At 40.5% G+C, this 25,911-nt stretch overlaps 1 protein-coding gene across 3 annotated transcripts in view; it reads right to left on the reverse strand.

Moving 5' to 3' along the window:
* Positions 1 to 25,911, reverse strand: part of TENM3 (teneurin transmembrane protein 3) — a 2,090,952-nt gene that overhangs the window by 375,830 nt on the left and 1,689,211 nt on the right. For all 3 annotated transcript variants that reach the window (XM_064477579.1, XM_064477578.1, XM_064477577.1), the window contains exon 10: positions 12,037 to 12,343. In XM_064477579.1, the coding sequence (XP_064333649.1) occupies positions 12,037 to 12,268 (232 nt within the window). In that variant the 5' untranslated portion in view covers positions 12,269 to 12,343. The remainder of the gene's footprint in view (positions 1 to 12,036; positions 12,344 to 25,911) is intronic.

Raw genomic sequence — 25,911 nt, forward strand, 5'->3', positions numbered from 1 at the left:
GCCATTAGTGATGTGCTAAAATTATATTTACATCTTCCATGTTCTACATTTAAGAAACAGGAATTTAATTCTTTTGACCTACCAGGAACATACACCATGGAGAAAGATTTAAAAATTATTTATCATTTTAGTAATATTCCAGCAACAAAACTTAAAAAAAAGTAAGCTAAAATGGACTTTTATCTTAATGGGCAAAATGTTTGTATCCAACAAGACATTATAGCGCATTGGCCACAGAGGCTGTTTTTAAGAGGACTGCAGTTGTGGTTTAGTGGAGACATGTGACTCTGCCCCTGGGCCAAATGAAACACGCCCCCTTCGCTGATGCTGCATGAAAGAGAGAAAGCAAACCTAGAACTTTCCATATTCAGCTACACTTGCTTGAACATGCCTAATTTTCGTTTGTTTGTTTGTTTTCTTTAAATGAATGCGGTGTAGGTCAATTTTACATGCAGTGAAACACAAACCTTCAGTGGACCCTTCAGTGAGTTTTAATAAATGTGTCCACCACGAACCCAAACCAAACATGGCACACGTCCGTCACGCCCACAAAGTTCCTGCCCATGTCCCCAGAAGTCAGTCCCCAACACCACAGTTCGGACTCCATTTTACTAGAGATTAGTTTTGTCTGTTCTTGAACTTAATATAAACAGAGTCATACAGTATGTCCTCTGGACTCTATCACTTGACGGGATGTTTCTGAGGTTCTTCCACATCGTTAAACTTGTATCAGCAGTTCACCCTTGATGTTGCCAACGTGTGTTCCATTGCATGAAAATACTACAATTTATCATATCCATTCATTTGGTGATTCCAGTTTGGGCCTATTATGAATAAAGCTGCTCTGAAGATAAAGTTCCATTTGTTTTATGTAAATGTTTAGGACATGAATTTTTGGGTCAAAGGGAAGATGTTATTTTTAACTTTCCATAAGAAACTGGCAAGCAGTTTCTAAAAAAATCATGCCATTTTACATTTTACACTCCCATCAGCAGCGTAGGAGAGTTCAGGTGTTCCACACCCTCACCAGTATTTGGTGCTGTGGATCTTTTTCATTTTAGCCATTCTGGCAGGTGAGTGGTAGTATTTCACTATAGTTTTCATTTTCAGTTCCCTGATGGCTACTCATGTTGAATACTTTTTCATGTGCTCAGTAGACATTTGTATCTTTTCTGTATCATTTCTAAGAGTTTTGCCCATTTTTAAACTGAAGTGTTAACCTCTTTGTTATTGATTTATAGGAGCTCTTTATATATTCTGGGTATAAATCTTCTGTCATATATATGACATATATAAGTGTAAATATGTATACAGATGACAAATATACATATTGTCATATGTGTGTATATAAATAGTATATATATATAATTATATATACAATTTTCTCTCAGATTGTGGCTTGCCTTTTCATTTTCTTAAAGGTATCTTCTGATAAGTAGAAGTTTTAATTTTGATGAAGTCTAATTTATCAGTTTTTTTCTTTTTTCTTTTACGTTTTCTCCTTTTTACAACCTCTCTGAGCTATCGATGCTTATTTCAAGGTTGCAAGCATATTCAAGAACATGTTTAGCTTCTTACTGTGGTTTTCTTTTGTTTTTTTTTTTTTTTTCATGGAAATTAGAAAAGTGAAAGAGTAACGCAGAAAATGGTAGGATTTGACTCTATTTCTGGCTCTGGAACTCACCAGCTGTTGACTGAGTGAGATTTTTCACAAGGCTGGGTCTCAGTCTTCCTCATCTGTAAAATGGACTCAGAGGATCTCAGAAGTCTCCCAACCATACGTTTATGCAGAAAGAAGGCAGTACAATGGACCATGACACAAGGCTGAGAACAAGAGCATCAAGAGTCCAAGGGAGGGGGAAAAGAAAGAGAACAGACCTTGACAAAAGTATGGGTCACAAGGGTTAAAATCTCCTTCAGCACCAGGGACTTTGGTTTATATTTCACCCCTTAAACTAAATCAGAAACACTGTGCCATGTTCCTACCATGTGTAGAACTCATCCTGAATTGAAAACCAACCATCAGGACAACGTGGACATGAACAAGCCATATCTGCCTGTCTGGAAAGGAGCTTTTCCTCTCTCCTCAGCAAACCATAGAACGTGCTGTGGTTCTAAGGCAGGGATTATTTTTGCCTTTCAATTTTGATGATTTGAAACTGGCAGGTTTTCCCTCATAGCCCCTGTTGATATTTTACTGTTTTTTTCTTTTCTTCCTCTTCTTTCCTTCCTTCTTTCTTTTTTTCAGTAATTCTGTGAATGGGTTTTGTGTTGATTTCACATACTTTTACAAGAGTTTCTGATTCAAGTTTCATGTAACCAATTCATAAATTAGTCTTTTTTTTTTCCTTTGGCTTCTTCCTAAGTCAAAACTTCACAATTGTACAGAAAGTCTTTGCTTTAGGAATCAGTGTACTGTGTTTAGAAGTTGATAATGGATCAGTATATAGTCTTCCATGAAAAAAAATATGGAGGACATCAGGATGGAACACGCAAGTGTATTAAGTCACCTGGCTGTGAAGGACCAGATTAACGGCACTTTAGTGCATGACTTCCATGTCCAAGGCTGTCTCTTTGGAAAAAATGTGTTCAGAATTCCAACCAGGAACATCTGTCCCTACAGTTGCCTCTCCCACTAATTTTCTGCTTACCAAGCTGGGTGGAACTTCCTAAGCAAATCCCCGTGGTCAGCTGGTTCAGGAAAGCTCACTGAGGGAAGCCAGGATGGGAGTGGGGGATGCAGGAGCTGGGATGAGCTACTGCCTTTCTCAGACTAATAGGAAAACTGATGACCTTTTCATAGGTTCACTGACCACTTGAATTCACTCTTCTTTGAATTGTCTATTCATCCATTTCCCATTGGGTTGTCTTTCTGGTTTCAATTTGTAAAAGTCACTCTTAGTTTATTTTATATATATGTACATAGTGTATATATATATTCCTTTTATCTGTACCATGGACTATAAATATATTTCTCAATATAATAATTTTTTATGCTATTTTTATTATTTGTATTTTATATAAATGGTTTTAAATTTTTAAAAAATCACATAAGGCTTTTCTTCTGGGTTTTCTGTTTCCATTAGAATGGTCTCCTCTATTGGGAGGTAGATGCAGTCCCTGGGGCAAGCTGTGTAGATTCACAGCCACTTTTTCTTGCCTTCCTCTGTTATAAAAACTGGAAAGCAAAAATAGTAAATATTCCCTCTTCTCATGCAGCTAAGCATAGCCAAGTATAACAGCTCTGAAAAAAGAGATGTAGGAAGGCGTCTCAGGGGAATAAAGAGAACTAGTCCAATGGAGAGAAGCCCTGCTCACCTTCGCTTTTATTCTATTTCGACCAGGAATACATGAAAATGCAGCTGACATCTGGGGATCCGCGGGACAAAGGCCACATGCTGAGGATGGCCGAGCAAACAAAGCCAGAAGGAACCCGGCTCCTCGATGGCATCTTTGAACTCTGGACGGTCCACCTCTGGACTACTTGTTTTGCAAGAAAATAATTCTGTTAGGCGTTTAAGCCATTGTTTTTTGGAGCTTTCTGCTACTCATGGATCAAGTCATTCCTATTTTATTCCGTTTCTCAAATTAACTTCCAGAATTCTTATTGCTTTATTTTTTACATTTGTCTTTAATCCATCTTAATTTATTTTTGAGTACGCTGAAAGATATGGGTCCAATTTTATATTCTTCCAGATGGATAACCAGTTGTGCCAGCACCATTTATCAAGTCCCACTGAGTAGAAAAACCATTTTTTGTTTTATGCTAAATTTCCCTATATACTAGGATCTATTTCTGAAATTTTAGTCTATTCTGCTGATCAACTTGTCTTTATTTATGCCAATATCACATAGATATGATTACATGGCTTCATAGTATTTTTAAAAATACATGGTGAGCCTATCTTATCCTCATTTTAAAATATATGTTTGGCTATTTTTGACATTTATTATTCCACATGAATTTTAAGATCACTTTCTCCAATTAAAAATTAAGCCTTGACTTCTATGCATTTATTTTGGTGGAATTAATATTTTTATGATATCAGTCTTCTCATCCGAAAACACTGACTGTATTTTCATTTATTCAGATCTTGTTTTATGTTTTACAAGAATATTTACAGATCTCTTCATATTAGGTCCCTTAGAACTCCTATAAAATTTACTCCAAAGAATGTTACAGTGTCTGTTGCCATTGTGATAGACATTTTTCTGACTTCCAAATTTAGACAATTTTTGTTTAATAAATACTTAGAAATGGTATATATAATATGCATGAGGCATTATTCTAAGCAGTTTACAAATATTCATTCATTTCACTCTCAGCAAACTATAGATTGAAAACTTAAAGCACAATCTACAGAGAAGAAAAGTGAAGCAAAGAGAAATTAAGTAATTTGTCCAAGCAAGTTATTTGGCCCAAATTAGGTAACTTGCCCCTCATGTAAAGAATGGCAGATGTACGTCCCAAACACGTATCGTCGGGATCCAGAATCTAAACTCTTAGCTATTATGCTAAAAATTTTTTTCACTTGGGTTTTGTCTGCACAAAATCAATCATATATTTAACAAAAGCACCAATTTTAACACTTTCCACTTTCTCTCTTACAAAAATTGTGAAATGTCTACAACAATTTTGAAGAGGAATTGTGAGGGTGGGTGAGCCTGTCTTGTGATACTGATTTTAACTGAAACGGTCCCAGGATCTTACCATTTAGCAATGTTGTTCAATTTTTTTTTTTTTGATTGATCATCTATATACGACTAACACATTTGTTTTTTCTTCTTGTTTACTTAGTGACTTTTATTTTCATAAAGAATGATTTCTAAATTTTTCCCCAAACCTCTTCATCATCTACTGATAAGATCATGCTTTTCTACATTGATTTATTAATCTAATTATGTTGACAGATTTCCTAACATTGAAAAATCCTTGCACCATCACCAAGGATCAGTAACCATTTGGTTATTAATCTGGTCTAGACTAGTATCTTTTTATACATTGCTAGATTCTTATAGACAAATAGTTATGTAGAATTTTTACATATATATTGAGAAGCAATTTTGGTCTAGATAGCTTCTTTTTTGTACTATATTTATCAAGTTTTGTTAAGGTCATGCCAGTATAACTCAACAATATGAATTTTATGCTTTCCATCTTTTTCTTTCTTTCTTTCTTCCTTTTTTTTTTTTTTTTTTTTTGGTGTTGAATAGCTTTCTGAACTTTGGACTTGGCTGTACTTTGAAGGTTATATAAAATTCATCTAGGAACCTATTCTGGTACTTTTTAACGGTGTCCCTTTAAATCACCTTTCTAATCTCTTCTGAAAGCATTGATCCTGACAAGTTTTCTCCATCCCGTGAAATAAGTTAGGGTTGATCATATTTTACTAGGAAAAAAAAATAAACTTCTCTAGATTTAAAAAAGTTGTTGTTTGGAGCCACTCCTTTCAGTTGTTAGGGTGTCTTCGGTGTCTCTCCCTATTTCTGTTCTCATTATTTTTTAATCCAGACCATCAGGGGCTTTCTGGTTTCTCAATCTTTTTAAAGAATCAACTTTTTGTTTGTTTTCAGTTTCAGTTTCTCATGATTATCTACCTCTTCCTATTTCCCTTCCTATTGGTGTTTCTTTTTTTCTAATATCTGACTCATTTCTTAAGATTTATAATGAATTCCTTTCTGCTGGTCTTTTTAGATCTGTTCCTGAAGGAGGCAAACCAAAATACCCCACAACAAATGTATTTTAACCATCATTTTTCCCTAAAAGCCTTCGCTTTATACATTTAGCTACTATACTGTTTAACAGGCGCAATTTAAGAGGAGTCATCCTTTTATCTTTCATCATTTCATCATTTGCGTAACAGTCCTCTTAATCCTGTTCAGTGGTTTTAATTGCAAATTCCACCTTCCCTAATATCAATACTGCCATTCCTACTTTCTTTTTGTTTGTCTTTACTTGGTATGTCTTTACATCCATCTCTGTATTCTCAACCACCTTTTACCATTTCAAGTCTGTTTCTTATAAACTCCAATAGCATTTATAAATCCACCGAAGAGTTGCTGTTTGTGTCAAAATCCAGTGCATGTGCCTTTCATGTACAACACAGTAGAGCTCACGTACTCCATCTTGCTTTATGGTTATTCATGATTTTACTTGTTTTCTCTCTTCCCTTGAAGCTGCTTTTGCTAAATTGATCAGAATGCTATTCATTCCCCTTTCCCCCCTGCTAATTAGGTAGGTCTATTGTGCTTTCTTCATTGCACTAATGATTACCTTCCCTTTCCTGACATTCTTATTCAAATACATGTTTTTCATTAGTACGTGAATGCAAGATAGCAATTATTCCCCTCCACTAAAGCTCTCTTCCAGAACTGCTTTTCCTCTTCCCTCTTCAGATGAGATTTTTGCAATAGTTTTCACTTCCCTACCACTTTTCTCCAACTACTGGATTTTTTCTGAGATAGGTAAGGAATTTATTTTTAGCCTTTTCAGAGTGGTTCTTATGCATTTCCACTTGCTCTGTCATCATCATTTGGGACTGGAAATCAAACATACCACATAGTTGATGGATCGCTATGTTTTCCTTTCCTTTCATAGGTAGCGATTCTGATTCAGCTGGTACCACTCCTTGAATACTTCCTTATATGATGCACATTGGTACAGTCTCTGAATCTTGGCAGGTCCCTAAATAGCTTGCATTTGAGATGAATGGTATCTTCTCTGTGTACAGAATCCCTGGGTTGTAGTTTCTTCCTCTCCATAGAAGTTATCTTGTTTTCATCGTTGAAGATGAGAAATTCATTCGTCTTATTGTTGTATCTTTTGTAAGAAGCAAGAAGAGGAACTTGTTTTCTCACTCTAGAACCTTGCAAAACATCTTTATCCATGAAGGTAAAGGGTTTCTCTAGGATGTGTTGAGGGGTGTGTGTGTGTGTTCTTCTTCATTTTACCTGGAACTTTGCCTTCTGAGTCATTTCTTCTACTTCGTCTTCAAAACCATTAATTTGGATTTCAGTAATGATCATCCTATCTTCTTCAATTAATTTATTTTTGGTTTGTTTGTTTTTTAAATTATGGCTTTCCCCTGGCTAGCATTGGGTAGTTACTGTTGGTTTTCTTGTTGCCTTTTTTTTTTTTTTTTTTTTTTGGTACTTAGATTTCTGAAAGTGCTCTTGTTGAAATTCTTTATTTCATGTTGGGTTTTCCTCTCTCATCTCCATGGCTCATTTGCATTCGGAGCTTCCTGATCTGTCGTTCTTGTATCTTACCCCACTTCCTACGTGCTAGGCACCACCAAGCTTGTTGCTGCTTTCCTAGAGTGCCTCAGAAGCAGTGACAAGTCCTGTTAGCCTCTGGGGACAAGCCTTTCTACTCCCTGGGTTCCACAGCTGGCACTCTCACCATATCAGAGTGGAGAAAAATGCATGCATTTAGGTTCCCTCAGCTCCTGGGGGGCCAAGGAAGCCAGCTGCACCTGCAAGACGACATTTACTCCAGCTGGGTGCGTGGGAGATGCAGGTCAGCCTCTCTCTGGCACCATGAAACTGCAGCATTCTCTCGGATCCCCACACTAGGGCTTCACACTAGGGCTTTCCAGCTTTCATCCGGCCCAACAAGGAAGGTACCTGCATCAGCTTTGTCCATCAGGATTCTAATAGAGTTCCAGACCTCCTCTCCTCCCTTCTCAGAGCTCAGATCAGAAGAGGTAAGGAGCTGGCTGGGAGATGGATGGGTGAGGCATCATTCAAGCCATCCTTATGCCAGAAACCTGGGTACAGAGTTACAGGAAAATTCAGACTGATCCTTTATTGTCTTTTTGTTTCACTAAAAAGGGTTACATTTGGTAAGGGGAAGGGCTAGTGTCTGGAATCCTGTATAAAAGATGGACTGGGACTAAGGTTGCAGCCCCCCAGGGAGACGCGGCAGAAGGCATCAGGCTGCTGGGATAGGGATGGACTGCCCCACTAATTCTCCTTGAACTGGCCTTGGACCAGCAGTGCCGCGAGGGGAGGAGTCATGTGTGTGGAAGCTGGAGGCTGCTGGGCACTACTGATGGTGAGGAGCAGGAAGGGAAGGCAAGTCCCATAGCAGCAGTGAGGACCGAGGAGAGGAGCCGGGACCGGAAGCGAGCTGTCCCGGCAGCCGCCAGGTGAGCTGGGCTCTCAAGCCTGTGCGCGCCTGTCTTTGCTGATCTGCCCTCCTCTGTTCCTTCCCTACTTTGCAGATTTACTACCTATTTTGATTTCAGGTGTGTATAAACAAAGACACAATGCTATCTGCTTTACAAATTTTAAGAACAGATAACCTTCCTCCCTGTTGACACTCTATAAATGAGGAATAAATGGTAGTCTTTTTATTTTAAAATCTTGAAATTCACAACCCCAATACCGATTACTGACTAATGGGTAAACACTTTTGGTTAAGACTGTCTCAAAGGTTTTCTTTCTTTCCTTTTTTTTTTTTTTTTAGGCTTATGGTTTGGTGGGAACTGAAGTACAGAAGTGTTCCCATTTCCAGACATCACCTCATTTCAAAATTCACCCTCGTGGCCAACATTCCTTGTTGGAGTTGATGAGCGTTCCCGTTTGGTCAAGAACATTACGGGCCATGTACGTAGCACCGAGAAGAAAAGATCTTTTATTTCATCCCTTCTCTCAAACTGTGGGGTGATCTTATGCAGCTGTTTCGTAAGAAATGCGTCTCAGACCTGACGGGATAAATTCCCTTCAAAGGTGAATCAAAGCAAATAGAATCCAAGAATGCCAAACAAGCCGTTCTGACCCCAACCCCATCACACCTACAGAGAGCGCCACAGCTGCTTTGAGGACAACCATTTCCATCACCCAATAAACCGCGTGGACAGATTTAAAAGGAGACAAAGAAAGAGATCTGTGTGTGATGCCGTCAAATTACACACAGATACTGTGAAGAAGAAACCATCCTCAACTTTACGGTTTCTAAATATAACAGGTAATTAACCACAGTCACCTGCCCGTCAGTCACGTCAATAAAAATGATTAAAATCAAGTTTGAAAAGAGGCTATGAATCTTGTCGATAAAAATAAAAACATCGTATTTCTTTTTTTTTTTTAAATCGTTGACTACAAACGTTATTATTTCTAGATTTGAATTCTCCATATAATTGCATTAACGGGGGAAGGTGAGTGGTCTCTGTTTATCCCTTCTCTCCACTGAAGCTGCATTTCCTCGTGTCAGTCAGTGAAGACGTGGAGAAGTGGAGGGAGGGCTGACGGGTCGTTTTAAAACTCCACGGACGAGCTCAATTAGCATGATTCTTTGGAACGGTTTCAGCGCTCTTTGGCTGCTATTAATATTTTCGATCTTTCATTTTTATTATATGTATGATGTCAGGAGCTGGGGCAGGAAGCACACTTTGTCAATTAAATAATTAATCCCCCAGCATAAGAGTCAAGGAGGGAAAACTGACATTTGTCAGGTTCGAAGAAAATGCAAGCCTGAGAGGAGTCTGCCTTCTACTCGCCCAGGAAACGTGCAGTCTGATGGCAGACCTTCCTTACTCCTTTCTCTCCGACATTCGCCATGGCCTGCTCCAAACATCCCCCGTATCAAATCCCTGGAAAGAGAAAGTAATACTTTCCTCTCCCCTCATCTTCATCTCCCCCCAAAATCACAAAATCATGTCCATTTTCTTTCCTAAATATGCCTCTGGTCTCATTTCTCTCAACCCGTACCTTCAAAATTGGCTTACATTGACTCCAGTAAACCAGAGGGCAATTATGACACTACATTGTCTGCCTGCTGCTCAGAGGTTAGAAGCCTGAGCATTAAAGGCCGGCAGACCCGGGTTCAAGTCCTGGCGTGGCCCTCACTGGCCGTGGGATCTCAGGCCCCCAAGCCTTGACTGTCTGAACCTGTGAAAGGAAGATACTCCTGGGACCCACCTCCCAAGGTGATTGTGAAGGTTAAAAGATGGGGCACGCACCTCCTCAGCACACTGACTTAGCGTGGTAGCAATCAGTGCACGTTAGCTCCCAACAGCGCTACATCCCATTTAGGTTTTTACTACCGTCTGATTTATGGCCATCAGTGAAGGGCGGCACCATCACACCCAGGACTTGGCTCTTCCTTCCCCTTCTGCCCGTAAACCTCCTCTTACTACCATCCAGCCTCTCCTGACAAGAGGCTCTGACAGCTGCCCTGCTCTCTCCCTCTCTCTCTCTCCTGTGCTCCTTTCATGCTCTAGTCCTTGGCTGGCAAGGAGCTGGGTGATAGCTCAGCTAGAGGACCCGTGTGGTCCCCTAAGAACCTCAGTTTCAGGGTTTCTGCAAATGGTATCACCATGTCATCAGCAACAGTCTGCGTTGGATTAACGCTGCCTGGGAGGTGAAAATTTCAGCCCGCTATTTTTAACCTGTTTAAGCATCCTCCTCTCTGCCAAAACTGAACGCTTGCTTGGGGTGGAGATGCGCCTCCTCGGCGCCTCACGCCACATGTGCTGCTTTTTTCCCGCTAATAGTATTCCACAACGGAGATTTTTTTTCCCCCTCCCAAACAGGGCACTAAACAGTTATTTTTTGTTACAAAAGGCAAGACTTCACACTGGGTTCAGATTGCATGCACTTCTACTGAACCTGCTATTTTTTTAAATTGGTAAAAAATGTACCCTGATTATCTACATCAGCTATGCAGACAATAGGAAAGAAAAAAATCGGGGCTTAGAATCATCATATTTTGTGCAATGAACTAAAGTCCCTGAATCGGGACTCAGCAAGAGGATGTATCTCAAATATGTGTTCTGGAACTTCCCTTAAAATCTGGATTTAAAATGCCAAACTATTTTGTCCTCCTTCAGAAAATTTGATACCTGTAATTAGTAAGGCATGCTTTGATGGGGGGAAAATTTCTCTTTGGCAAATCAAAGAAGCCTTCTTGATATAAGCGGGTTGAGGTGAGCGAACACCATTTCAATCTAGTTCAGGTGGCTCTTACCACAATGCAGAGAAGAAGAGAACCATGGGAAATTTTCAAACTTTTAAATGATTTACAGCATTAGTATGTCTTCTTAAATTTGGTCCTGCTCAGTATCAAACTATAAGTCACACTTTCTGTAAGGTGAATGGAAAAGAATGAATATATTCCTTATTTTTAAAGTTTAATTTATTTTGCCTTGTTTCTTGATTAAATCAGCCAAGGATGCTAGCTAAGTTCTACACTAATGGACAGTGCAATGCAGACGTAAGAGGATTTCATTTTTATTAGTAGTAATCTTGCCCATGTTTCAAGACTGCATCAGAAGAAACAAACTGTACCTATGTATGCCCAGTTTCGAAGAAGCTCCTGTCTTTAAAGCATGGACATCGGTAGGTTTAGGATTGTGATGGAAAGTTACAGAAGTCATTATTCCCCTGGTAGAATACGCAGGCAGGAAACAGAGTGTAAAAATGTTCAACAAGTAGCAAAGCATCATGGATTATATTATGGGAACCTAGGATGTTTTAAGGTCTAATCTCAATGCCCCAGAGTGCCTTTGGGAGAGAAAACGGGGAGCAAGCCCTTCTATAAACAGACGGACACAAACACTTGGGCCGGGTGGACCACGAGATGATTCAGAGTAAGAATTCTTACTTTCTTAATGAGGGAGACATGAGTTTCCTCGCCAACAGCTCCTGTTTTCCTCACACCAGTTCTAATTATTAAAACAGTGACTGTGAGCACCTCCCTGAGACTGGAAGCGGGCCCCGGAGACCTGGGATTCAAATTTATGCACCAACACTTTGGCCATGTGCAGAATCACAGCCTCACATATAAAATGTGTAGTGTGGGGCGATTCTCTACACGTGTCGCTACCTGCATCGAGGGGTCAGCGTGTCTATTACAGGTAGCTTTCCACCTCGCCTCTGGAGTACGATGTGACCATCTAAGAGCTCAAAATCCGAATCAGGAGCTAGGACATCCACCTGAGAAGATGATCACATCACCTCGGAGGGAAAAAAGCGACATCTGCCCGTTAGCCCGAGCTGAGCACGCCTTGTTCGACTAGCACAGCGACCTACCTTGTCTGGTGTACTCGTCTGCTTCTCTGTGGACCAAATCCTTCACTCTGTTCCCGTAAAGCAGCCGTGAGGAATCGTGATCAAAAGCTTTCAAGGTCTCGCTGGAGCTGTAAGACTTCTGCGTGGGCACGCGGCACTCCTCACTGTCTGCGGAGGAATTCGTGTAGCGCCGCTCCTTCTCGCGACGGCCCTTGGTCAGGGAGCAGTAAGGCCTGCGTTCCTTCACATCCATACTTCATTCCTTCCGTGTGCACATCAGTCCTGGCTGTTAGAAATTACGCTCAGGGCTCAATTCTCATCGGCCTGTCTGTGAAGATAAAAACGTTTGCATGATGTAAGCATAACATTCGTCTAAAAACTGACTACATCCTTCTCCGTCTGGAGCACGGCGGGAAGTCAGAGTGCTGCTGGGTACCTAGGAAGCTCCCTTCCCACAAGAAATGGAAACACGTCAAGTCAGTGTCGATGTCCTGCATCATCAGGAGGTGAGGCACACTGTTGGGAATGAGCGTTCTAGGCGCGTGTTTAAGCTACCAGAGTTGATATCTCATTTTAATACCAAAAAAAAAAAAAAAAAAAGTTTAAGCTCAAGCTCAAATTTCAAAACAGAAGCCAGCTGAAAACTGGTCTCAATATATTTTTTAAATTTTCCGCGATGGGAAATTGCCCCTGCCGCATTTTCTCCATTCACAAATAAATCCCCTTTCTTTTCCTCACAAAAACATATACTACTATTATTTCTTTACAGCTTTTTTATTACGAGTTGGAGCCAGTTGGGAGCTTCTTAGAAGTGAAACTCAGTCAAGTGCATTGAACACGTGATCATTTTTCACAAAGACTTTTCCTTCAGAGGGCACACTTATCGTGTGTTAAGGACCCAAATGTCTCGAATCATGGAAGAAGCTGGTCCTTCTCTCCAGCTCCTCTCCTCTGAAAGCGTTTTCCTCTCTAGAAAATGAATTTAATCAGCGCTATCTTGATATTTAAGGCAATTCAAGTGGCTAATTTGACGGGGAGGGTTCTTGCAAGTGCCGGTAGCAAGACTGCTAGAAGGAGCTGGGCGAATTGTGCTTCTCTGCGCAGCAACCCTCTTTGGCCTGAGCTCGCTGAACTGGCAGGGGCTTGGGTGGGGGGACAAGGCCCTGCTGCTAAAGCTCGGGGGCCCAGAGAGGGAGAGATGCTCGGGGCTGGCTCACGTTTTAAATGGTCCTTCTTTGTCTCTTCTTTCTCATTTCGTCTTTATTTTTCATCTGAACGTCCCTGCAGGTCTTGTCTGCAGACCCACCCCACTCCTTTCCTAAGTTCACTTTTCACTGGAGTGAGTCCACGATCAGCTGGAAACCAGTGACTCCCGGTGGCCACAGGTCCTCTCTTTGGCTCCACGTCCTTAGGCTGTGGCTTCTCTTTAGCTCTTTTCTTCCACGGAGAGTCTCCCTCGCCCTCCCCCTTCGTCTTTGGCTGTCGTACAAATCACATCGCATCACACTGCTCTCTCCTGTGCTTCCGCCGGCGCCCTAGAGCTGACTCCGATGCTCCCACGCCGGCCACGCTTCAGCAAGTCTTGATTTTTTTCTGAGCAAAATTACAACTCCGGATACCTTCACTTTCTAACTTTTGGAGACCGCGGAACCTCTGAGCTGGAATGATCCCAGGGCTCCGGAGCCTGAGCTCAGAAGAGACGGATGCTCTTCCTGCTACGTCTTCAACCAAATCGTACCCTCACCCTCCCACACAGAGGGTGACCCCAAATGGGGCTCTGCACTTCTCTGCTACTCAGCTGAGCTGGGCTTTTAAAAGTAGTTGCTAATATTTTTGCTTGTTTGTTGAAATATATCTTGACTTCCCTACCTTTTTATTCTTTTAGACAAATCTGACCCCCCAAAAACAAAAACAAAAACCTAACAGTTCTCACTCACCCTCTTCTGAGTCATTACTCCATTACTCTCTTTATAAATGCTTCCGATAGCTCTTAATAAAAATTAGATTTCTCTTTCGGAAGCTTTCCTCTCTACTTAAGACAATAAATAATTTCAAGGTATGACAACAGGGACAACTTCTCTGCAACAGGATTAAAACAACAACGTGCCAATTAACTCGTGTTATCCCAACAAACAAAAGTTACTTTAGATAAATATTTATTGAATGATTCTAATATGCTGAGAACACATCATTGAATCAAACGATGTTGCTGCCTTCAGGAAGCATATGTTTAGTGGAGGAAACAGGTACCTTCTTTACATTAGAGTGAATAAATATGTCTGAGTTCAAGGAAAATTTTGCTTCCAAAATAGGCTTGATCTCTTTGGAGGAAAGGTTACATAGATTCTCACAACTAAATGATCATCATAGAACTTTTCATTGATCAGAAAAAATACTGTAATTCTAGATTTTTTTTTTTTTGTAATAGGGTTTTGGGATTTGAAACCATTATAAAGGATTCATTTTATGCCCTAAGCTGACATCTTTTTTAAAATAGGAGTTGCTATAGATACAAATATGTATGCATTTTTATACTTTAAATATGAACTGATTGACGCAAGGGAATTTTCTTTTTCTCTGCTGCAGTTTTGTTTCAATTAGTTAGACCAAACATTGATAAACTCGAGTCCCCGGCCATATCCGACCCATGACCTGTTTCTGTAAATAAATTTTACTGGAAGGAAGCACGCATATTTGCTAACGTATTGTTTTAAATACAACACGTACTGTGTTCACGCTACAAAGACAGAGTGGAGCAGTTGCAACAGAGACTGCAGCGAATTGAATTGTGTCTCCCAAAAGAGATGCGTTGAAGTCCTAACCTTGAGTACCTATGAATGTGACCTGATCTGGAAATATGGTCTTTGTAGATGTAATCAAGTTCACACTGAGTTAGGGTGGGTTCCAAATTTAATGACTGGTCTCTTTATAAGAGATAGTAAAGGGAGATTTGGATCCAGAGACATACAAACAAATAGGAAAGCAGGCCACATGAGGATGGAGGCAGAGAGATTGGAGCCTTGTAAGCTACAAGACAAGAAATGCTAGGAACCACCAGAAGCCAAGAGAGAAGCATGGAACAGATTCTCCCCTAGAACTTCAGAGGGAGTATGGCCCTGCCAGCACCTTGTTACCCTTACTGCCTCCAGAACTGAGAGCAAATTCCTGTTGTTTTAAGCTGCCACATTTGCCATATTTTGTTACTTCAGCCCTAGGAAACTCATACAGAGACCCGATGGCCCCTCAAAGCCTAAACTATATGATACCTGGCCCCTTAAGGAAAAAAAATTTGCCAATGTCTAAGTTAGACCATACGTATTTCCATTCTGTCTTTCTTTGTCCCTTTGGATCTTTGGATGTAAAACTATTTTCTTTACTATATAGTCCATGGTACAATTTTTCAATCTTGCAAATCAGATAATAAGTTCTTTAATGGAGTAATATGAACATATATCATGACTAGCAAAAATGCATCCTTGTGGTAATGTTACCAATGTTTCTAAGTCAATACCAATTAAATGGTAATAAGTTAGTAATAAAAAGATCATTTTAGGTCTTCTTGAGCTTTACAGGACCTCTCCAGCACCAAATTTCTGACTTTTCTTTATTTGTGAGGCAATTCTAAAGTGCCATGAAAAATCAAGACTGAGTATTCAAATACACCATCAAAGACAAAGGCATTTTGAGCTGAGAGATTCTAAGCAATAAAAAGCCCTTTGCATCTGCCTTTCCACTTGCGCACATAGTTCAAACTCTCCAAGGGTTTAATTTACACTGTAACGTTTACAACGACTGATAGGCTTCTGATGGAAGTCAATGAGTTCAATGTGACTTCAAAAGGCCGTTTTCTGCATTGTCTGCCGCACTCAGAGCTGAAGATGAGAAGGTTAAAAAATGCAGCTGCGTAAGCAGCTCTAAATGGGTGAAGCCCTCGGTGACGGTATAGTCCTGCCCCAGGAAGAGGGTCACCATGTGCATATTCAGCACAAAGCAGTTAATGAACAGGATCGCTGCTGCATGGCGGGGGGCGGGGCGCTTTGAAAAGTAAGGAAATTTATTAGAGAAAGGTGACCAAAAACACTTGTTTGAACTGGCGACAGCAAGTGTATGACAATATGAGACTGACCTGATTAACTTTCATTAGCCCCTTGAAAAACCACCCAGTTACTATCCATAGCACTCCTCTGGAAAACACAGCTGGTCTTAAAGCAAATTCCACTATTTGGTTATTTGTTTTTTTCTCAATATCTTGCAAAATATTAGACTGATGAAATGAACAGGCAGGCAGTCCTGACTCAGGGACACTAGGAATCATACCCTGTATTTCAGATGTATTATTTAAACATGCTTTGAGATGTGGCCAGAGAACTTCACAACGTTATCACATTGTCTCATAACATGTTCCTAATGCCAGAGAAATGTTTTAAAATTGTACCTTTATGAAGTAATCTGATTTTTAAAATTTAAGTTTAGTCGATTTACAGTGTTATGTAAATTTCTGGTGTACAGTACAGTGATTCATATAGATAGATAGATATAGATTGATAGATAGATAGACGATTCCTTTTCATATTCTTTTCCATTATAGGTCAATACAAAGTGTTGCATATAGTTCCCAAGGTCCCTGTGCTATACAGTAGGGCCTTGCTGTGTATCTATTTTATATATACTAGTCAGTATCTGCAAATCCTGAGCTCCCAATTTATCCTCCCCTCCACATTTCTCCTCTGGTAACCATAAGTTTGTTTTCTATGTCTGTGAGTCTGTCTTTGTTTTGTAAATAAGTTCATTTGTGCCTTTCTGTTTTTTTTTTTTTTTTTTAGATTCCACATAGAAGTGATCATATAGTATTTTTCTCTCTTTCTGGCTTACTTCACTTAGTATGATGATCTCCAGGTCCATCCATGTTGCTACAAATGGCATTATTTTACTATTTTTCTGGCTGACTTGTATTCCATTGTGTATATATATATATATCACAACTTCTTTATCCAATCATCTGTCAATGGACATTTAAGTTACTTACAGGTCTCAGCTATTGTAAATAGTGCTGCTGTGAACATTGGGGTGCTGAAGTAATCTGATTTTAATTATGCTTTGTCTATCTTCAAGATCCTTGATGCTAATTATTATAATCTATCAGACCTATGATAAACACCCCTAAAATCATCTGTACTTATAAAATTCTGTGAGCTTTTATGCTGATCTAGTAACTGAAATGAAAACAAATACCCAAACCCAAAGGATTAAGTAACCTTTTGGTTAAACTCACTCATGCTTCCATCGTTACTTATTTTATGTAAGAATTACAAATCCCTGACTGTTGGGGTGTTAACTTGAATATTTTCTGCATAGACTGCCTCCCGATTTTATAATAGTTTGGAAGAGCTCACTCGAAAGAATAAGCAGACTTCAGAGACACACTAATTTACCTCTAAAGATTTTAGATTAAAGATCTAAATTATTTGCACACAATGCCAAAAAGATTCTGCCCTTTGTTATTCACAATTCATATTTTCCCTAGTAAGTTAGTATTTATGATTTATTACTAGTTATGTCATGTAAACACAACTTTGCAAAATGTTTCCTCCACTGAATGGCTAGATTACCGTCAATTGAACACAAGATGAAATCAATTGCTATTGTTCATTTTAGAGGAAACTTTGTTTCCTGAGACAAATTTATAAATCAAGAAATTGCAATAAGTAAGTACAAAAATAAAATCATTACGGCATTTAAATAAATAATGCTAAATTCAAGTAAACTAAAATTGAGCTAAAGTTTCAAACAGAAGACTGCAAGGGAATTTAGCTGTCATGTTTGAGACATGAAATTAAAACTCAAATAAAGCTCTGAAAAGAAATATATGGAAAGATGAGTGTACCATGAGGAACAAAAGTGATGCTTGTTGGGGAGATACAGGTGGTTGAGAAGGTTAAAAACAAGGCAGTTTGCTTTCTTTCAACAAGACAAGGACTAAAGAGATCCTCTGATAGTAATAATACATAAGAAGTCAACTTCTGCTTCCAGCCAAGATGGAGTCACGGGAAGTGGATTTACCCTCCTGTCTAAAACAGCAACAACAAAACAGACAAAATACACGGAACAAAGATTTCAAAATATTGACATGACGAAATGAATGACAATGCCCCTTGAGAAACGGGAAACAGACAGAGGAGCCCTTGATTACTGCTGCTCACTGCCTCGAGGGGGTCTTGTGCCTTGAGAGGCTGCAGCACAGCGGGCAGCAGCCCACGGAGAGCCCAGAAGACCTCCTGAGCTACAGGGACAGAGCGGCGAGTGTGGTAGGACAGGTGGTTAGAATCCGCAGGACAAAGTGTAGGAGAAAAGAGAACTGCATGCAGAAAGCACTGTGGAGGTCTGCAGAGGGTCCTTCTTGAGAGTTCAGCCGAGTACTGAGCACACGTGTCTGAAGAGACTACCAGAGGCCACAGGAAGAATGATTGGAAAGGATTATAGCAGAGTGACTCAACTTAGGCATTAGTGACATTTCAGATGGAACAACCCCCTTTTGTTGGGGGCGATCCTGTCGTAGGATGTTTAGAAGCATTCCTAGCCTCCACCCACGAGACCGGTAGCACCTCCAGCCATGGCAATAAAAAAATATCTTTAGACATTACCAGGTGTCTCCCCAGGGCAAAACTGCCCCTCTACAGGACCGCTGAGTTACAGGGAACAGTATCCAGGGCTCATGCAGGGCCAAGAATAGTGTATAGTTTTTCCAGCCAGATTGGAAAAACCTCATCATTTATTAGGCAATGTATTCACAAACGTCTTACCTCAGTTGTGAGGAATAATTAGCACTAGACTAAACATGGTTCTGATCTCAATAAAAAATCTTAAAAGCAAGACCAGAAAGGATCAAAGTGTTTCCAAGTAGCTTAACTGTCCCATAACAAAGCTTAAGAATATTATAGGAATAGAAAAATACTCAGCACTCAACAAAGTACAATCCACAATGTTTGTCGTCTGATCCAAGAGTACCTGGCATGCAAAGAAGCCGGAAAATAATGAGGAGAAAAATCAAGCAATTGAAACTGACCCAGAACTGACATAGGTGTTAGAATTAATAGACATGAAAACAGTTATTATAACTATACTCCATATGTTCAACAAATTAAATGGAGACATGAAAGATAGAAAAAGGAGAACCCAATCAAACTTCCGGAGATGGAACTACCAAGTCTGAGATGGAAAATACACTGGAAAAGATGAATGGCAGATTAGACATTGCCGAAGAAAAGATGAATTAACTTAGATATATTGTAGTAGGAACTATATGCAACGAAGCACAGAAAAGCAGAATAAATAAATACATACATCACCGGTGAGATGTGGGACTACTTCAGGAGGCCAATATAGATGTAAATGGAATCCCTGAAGGAGAAGACAGAAAGGAGGGAACAGAAAGAAATCTGAAGAAGTAACAATAAAAATTTTTCAAATTTGATAAATGTCATAAACCCACAGATTGCAGAAGCACAAGAAACATAAAGAAAATTACACCAAGGCATTTGTTTTATGCTTAAAACTGTCCCAAAATCAATAACAAGAAGTCTAAAGCAGACACAGGAAAAAGGCACCTTAAATACAGTTTCTCACTGGAAATAATGTAAGCTACCAGACGGCAGAGAAGCATCTTTAAAGCACTGAAAGAAGAAAAAAAAAAAAAAAACACAACACTGTCACCATAGACTCCTATACCCAATGACAATATCTCTCAAAAATGAGGGTGAAATAACTGCCTTTTCAGACAAAGAAAAGTTAATCGCCAGTAGACTCTCATTGTAAGGAAGGCAAGGGGAGTCCTTTAGGCAGAAGGAAAACGAGATCAGATGGGAATACGGCTCTACACAAAGGAATAAACCAGCCCTTAGAAATGGTAGCTACAGAGTTGAACAGAGAAGATACTTTCTTCTTATTAAATCTCTTTAGAAGATAGATGACTGTTGCAGTAAAAATCTAAACAGGGCACTGCAGATTTTTATAAAATATGTGCAAATAAAATTTATTGCAACAGTAGCATAAAGGAAGTGAGGTTTAACAGAAGTATTCTGTTGTAAAGGTTTTATACCGTATGTGAAGCGGTCTATAGCACCTCGAGGCAGACTGTGATACTGAAGATGTGCACTTTTCATCCTAACGCAACCACTAAAGTAACAATGCTAAGAGTTAGAGCTAATAAGCCAACAAAAGAAATAATGGAATCAAGAAAGATGGAAGCATAAAAAATATTTAACTAACTCAAAGAAAGGAGGAGAAGGGGAACAAGGAACATACGGGGCAAATCAAAGATAAACAGCAAGATGGCAGACGTACACCTAACCAGGCCAGAAGTCACATCAGACGTAAACAGTCTACACACTCCACCAAATGAAGAGATTCTTAGGTTGGATTAAAAAATAAAAATAAAAACCAAGACCCAATTATATGCCGCTTTCAAGAAACGTATCTAAATATAATGAAACAAATAGGTCAAGGGTAAATGGAAGGAAAGGAGAAACCTAACCATGTCAGTAACCGCATTAAGTATAGATATGTGATCTACATACAATGAAAAGGCAGAGACTGTCGGGTTGGATGAAAAAGCAAGACAAGACCAGCTGGGGGACACGCAGAACAATCCAGTGGATCTGCTTGTGCCGACGTGAGATTGTGCGCAAGGCAGAGTGATCGCTACTTTTTTATTTATTCGTCATACGTGTCAGGCATGGCGACAGGCGCTGGGAATGGAGAGGTGAACAAGGCATAGTCTCTACTCTTTTATTCTCAAAGGGGAGACAGAGTTTTTAAATAATGAGCCATACAAGTAAACACACAATTAAAAATGTAACAAATACTGCAAAAAAAATTGTAAATTGCTAAGAGAATAGAAGGCGGTGTCTGATTGAGACTGAGAGCCCAAAAAAGAGACTGATTTTAAATGACATTTAGGCTGAGACCCACAGGATAAATAGGATTTAGCCTGATCACAAGTAGGTGCCACAGAAAAGAGGTTGACAGAAGAATAGGCCAGGCTGGGGGAAGAATGCGTGCAAACAACACCGAGAGGCAGAGGGGAGCTTGATGGACACAGGCAGGCAGGACTAGGGTAGAGGGAGGGTGGGGAGAGGCATGAGATGAATCCAGAGGGAACCTGGGGCCAGATGCAGAGCGTCACCAATATTCCGCCAATAATGGGAGAGCTTTAAGTGGCACGTTTGACATGATCAGTCAGATTTACAGTTTGGAAAGATCCCTCCTGCTGACGTGTGGAGAGCAGGGAAGATGGAGGTCTGGAGCAGAAATAGGAAAATCTGTTGGCAGATTTTTGCAGAAGTCCAGGCGGGAGAATGAGAGCTTGGACCAGGGAATTGGAAATGGCAGTGGACGTTCAGGGAGGAGGTCGGAGAGGAGAGAGAGAGACACGCATCGGTTAGGACCTACTAAGTGAAGGCTGCAGTGAGGGTGAGGGTGAGGGTGAGGAGGAAGGAAGAGCTGGGAATGAGCACCCGGCTGCTGGCTGGACCACACAGTGAAGAGGGCCGTCCCCCGAGACGGAGGGAACAGGAACTTCCCTCCGCCCTGCAGAGTGCGCACCCCCGATTCTTGCTTCTCCTTCATTTAAAACATGTATTATTAGGCAGTAATATTTCTTCTTTGTGGAAAATAGAAAATACAGATAAGAGCAAAAAAAAAATCATTAAAATGATTGCTCCCTTCACATTTCAGTGTTCACTTTTTCAGACTCTTTGTATGCGCGTGTGTATGAACATGCGTGTCATATACATACCTAATTTATATTTTAATATAAACAATCTTGTAACCCAGTTTTACTTGACGCATTATGAACATTTTCATGTGAGTAAAGATATACTTTGGTCTTTATCTGAAAAATAATAAATAGGAAGCTTATTGTTTGGAAACTCAAAACTATCCTTCATGCTTTAGCACAGACAGCAAATATGCAAACTGAGACAATGAAACAAATAGGAGCAATATACTAAAATAGCTGCTGCATAAGTGCGAATACTGGGAATTTTTTAATTGGAAAAGATATAGAACAGGGCCTGAGGCTATAAGAAAAGTGGCTTCAGTCTGATCAAATCATTAAAAATTCTTTTAAAATTATTTATACGTGGAAGGAAACAGAAACTGGAAACTATCAAAAAAGAAAAAACACAGATAATGAGGCTAATTTACCCAGTAATGTAAAGCGGGGATACAGTCTTTGATTTAAAAACAAATAAAGCAATTCACTTGCCTAATTTGAAATTAAAATTGATTCTATCTTTCCTAATAAAAGTTATGGATAATAGTAATATAACGGTCAGATACACGAATATGGTTATGTGGCCTGTGGTTGCAAAGGCACAAAAATCTGCAGGGAAAAGGCCATAATCTCCAAACTTAGGACAGTTTAGGAAAAGGCGCTCGAGCATCCAACACGGCTGAGCCGAATGCAGCCTTCCTGCCTTCCAGATCTTTAGGGTAAAGTGTAAATAGTATCTTTCAATTTGTCTGCCTGCCTGGATAAACCAATATCCAACTTATCTATTGAAGCACTTTTACGATGGTTTAAGCCGGAACCCTGAATACAGAGACCGTCACTCCATTCACTGGTGTTCCAGCACGAGCCAGGCCTTTGACAGTTTCACCAGTGGTGCTGTCTGGTTCGGGGGGCAGGGGGGAATCAAAGAAACAGGTAAGGATCCTGCAGAGGGTACTGTGTTATCCAAATGGCCTCAAATATACACGAGGCAAAAAGCAGCCCGACAGACAACTTTGATATCATTCCGTGTATTGTTTTGATTGAACTGGGTCATGGACTGTCACGCCACCTTCAAATGTATGTGTCCACCTGAGAGGACATGCCAGCCACAGTCAAATACACAAGCGTAACCACAGCCTCCATTTATTAAATGCCTTTTCATGCTGGGTTGCCTAGTGCATGACGCTTTCTAACAGCAGTTCATCAAGCTGCTGCTGTTTACCAGTTTCACAGGTGAGGAAATACGAGAGATGAATAAAAAAAATTCAAGTCAGACCAGCAGTGAGTGGCCAGGCTGGGACCCACACCGCCATGCGGTGTTCGTCCATTTACTTCCTTGAACAGTTGCCAAAGCGTAAGGCCTGTGGAGCATCAACTGCAAATGCAAACCTTTTGGCCATAATGAGAGAAAAATAAGCAAGGCTTCTAGGTGGCTTGAAAACAACTACAGCTGGCTGTCTCATAAAACTGACGCGAAGACGGGTGTTACTGACCTGGGGACGGTTGGGGACGCTCTGTGCACCTGGACGGGCCTCTTAGACGAAGAGCTAAGAGTCTTTCCCTAAGTGCTGGGCATACTCCTCTCCTGAAGAGTGGACATAAAAGCTCCTTGATGAATTATTAATTCCAATCTTGATTATTTATTGAGTGCTTAAAATATGCCAGGTACTTTACATATATGACCTCACTTAATCCTCACAGCAACCTTGCAAGGTAAGAAATATAAAGTCCATTTTCACATGGGAGAACGAAGGCCCAGAGAGATGAACTGATTTGTCCACGGACACAGAGTCAGGACGTAGTGTGGACACAGAGCCCAGGAGGAATTTGAACACATTTCCATGAATTCCAAATCTCTCCTCTTAACCCTATACTCTTCCAAACCTTAGAACACAGGAAGGATTTAAGCCACAAACAAAACAAAACAAAAACAAACACCAAGCAAATGTTTTTTTAAACAGAGGTGGAGAGGGGAGGCAGGAGAAATGACAGCAAAGAGTTTGACAAACTATGTCAGGATGTCAACAGATTCAGTATAAACTAAGTCAATGAAGGTTGTCATATTGAAAAATATCATGGTAATTAAATTTGCAGAGATCACGGTACTGGGGAGGCAAAAGTAAGAGCCAAGGGGAATTCAACTTAGGAGTAAGAAAGGTGGAAAATTCAAGACCAAGTTAAAAAGATAAAATATATTGGAAATATTTTCAAGCTTCTACTTTGAGGAAAAGTCTATTAAGGAAGAAATAAATGACACTTCATTGTGATGTTATGCGTTTCAGAGGAGGACCCAGTCACAATTCCTTCTGCTCCTCTCCCATCCCATGTGGCTGAGTTAACTAAGGAGAGAGGCTCTCCTGCATCAGTGGCCACTGTGCTCATACAAATTTTTGTATGCCCCGTATTTCCCTGAATAAATGCTCCTCTCCCACGGTGGTTTCCAAGGGGTTCAGGTGGAACAGATCCCAATCCTGAGGTCAAAGAACTGCCTGCACAGAATGCCAGTGATTGGTTCAGGAAAGGACGCGTGACCTAACGCAGGCCAAAAGGGCAGCTCCAGGACACGTGACAGAGCTGTTGGGAGTGCACCTGCTCAAAACCAGTCAATGCGGAGTAGCTAACTGGGGATGACGAAGACATGGAGTTTGTTACAGTTTTGCCACCGTTGGAAAAAGCCTGCCTGCCATTGACGTCTACACGGAAGACAAGAGATCTCAGAGAGAGAGAGAACCAACAGGCTCTAACCCTGATTTCCCTGATAAACCTACACTAGTACACCTGGGAAGGAAACGCAGGGCAGGGTTTTGGTCAGCTAGACCTACACCCAACATCTAGCTCCGGTATTTACAATTTGCGTGGCTTATGACCTTGGACAAGTTCCTCTTGAGCTCTGTGAGATTTGGTTTCCTGCCCTTCATTCTCTAAAATGCGTATGACAGTATCTTTCTTATGGAGAGACTACGAAGATTAAATGAGATACAGTTTTAAAAGCATTGAGCACAGTGATGGGCATATAACATAACGTCTACTTGATAAGGGCCACTTATTACAATCAGATTCAAAAACATTGTCCAGTGTCAAAGCATAACATCCAGCATCATCACGCTCATCTGAGAAAGCTGCGACGGGGAAAATGTCTAAAAGCTCAGTCCTGCAAAGTTGAGAGCGAGGGATTATACGTCGGTAGGAAAACATTTTGCTAAAATGTTTGAGTGGTATTTGGGGTTTGAATTTTTATGAGCTTATTCAGAAACACTATGTTATCAAAATGAGAAAAAAAATAGTTCCCACACTGGTGTGATTTCAAAATGATTTCATCTGTAATGATCTCCAAATATTTATGACTTGGCAGTAAAAAGTGAAGTAGGTAAACACAGGAAGGACTTTCAAGAGAAGCAATGAAACTGACTAAGAGTCTCTAGATTGACAGAACTATGTGAGGTTTATTTTAGTAACAGCTAGGTGGGGAGCTGATAACTACCCACAGGAACTGGGAGAATAAAGCATAACTGTAGCTGTTCGTGCCTGTGTAACCCACAGGCAAAACGACTGTCATCAACAGAGCCTCTGTCTGCTGCCCACCAGACAGTTTTCATCTCAGTCTGAAAAGCACCAGACCAGCCAAATGGCACCTTCTTCACAGACCCCTGGGGAGCCGGAAGTGCTGGTTCAGTGCTGGAGGTGAGGGTCTCCTCCACACGGCTTCTTCCTGCGGAGATGGGGACAAAGAGGTACCCAAACCCCACTTTCTCCTTGCAGCGGTGGAGCTTAGTGGGGAGAACCATTCCGGGGCTGCTTCAGGGGTTCAAGATGCCCGAGGTTCCGCCTTGGTGTTTGATTTGCCCAAGGAACGATGCAAACTCTCTTAGTTCGTGGTAGGGGCTGCGTCAAGTCCAGACCCAGTCTCTCTGGGTGTGGGGGAAAAACCTACGTTTTCATAACCAGTCTGGCAAATAATCTGTGCAGTGACTCAAGACGATTCAGTTCTCTTTGCCAGTTCTCCTCTTTGGTGTTTACTGCTTATTTTTCAGTGAATTTTAATGCAGAACTATCAGGCTATATATAAATACGCTTGACTTGGTATAGGCTCATGTAGAAATCTAATGTTTTGACATCTCAAGTTT

The sequence above is a fragment of the Camelus dromedarius genome, chromosome 22 (genome assembly GCF_036321535.1).
Source record: "Camelus dromedarius isolate mCamDro1 chromosome 22, mCamDro1.pat, whole genome shotgun sequence".
Lineage (NCBI taxonomy): Eukaryota > Metazoa > Chordata > Mammalia > Artiodactyla > Camelidae > Camelus > Camelus dromedarius.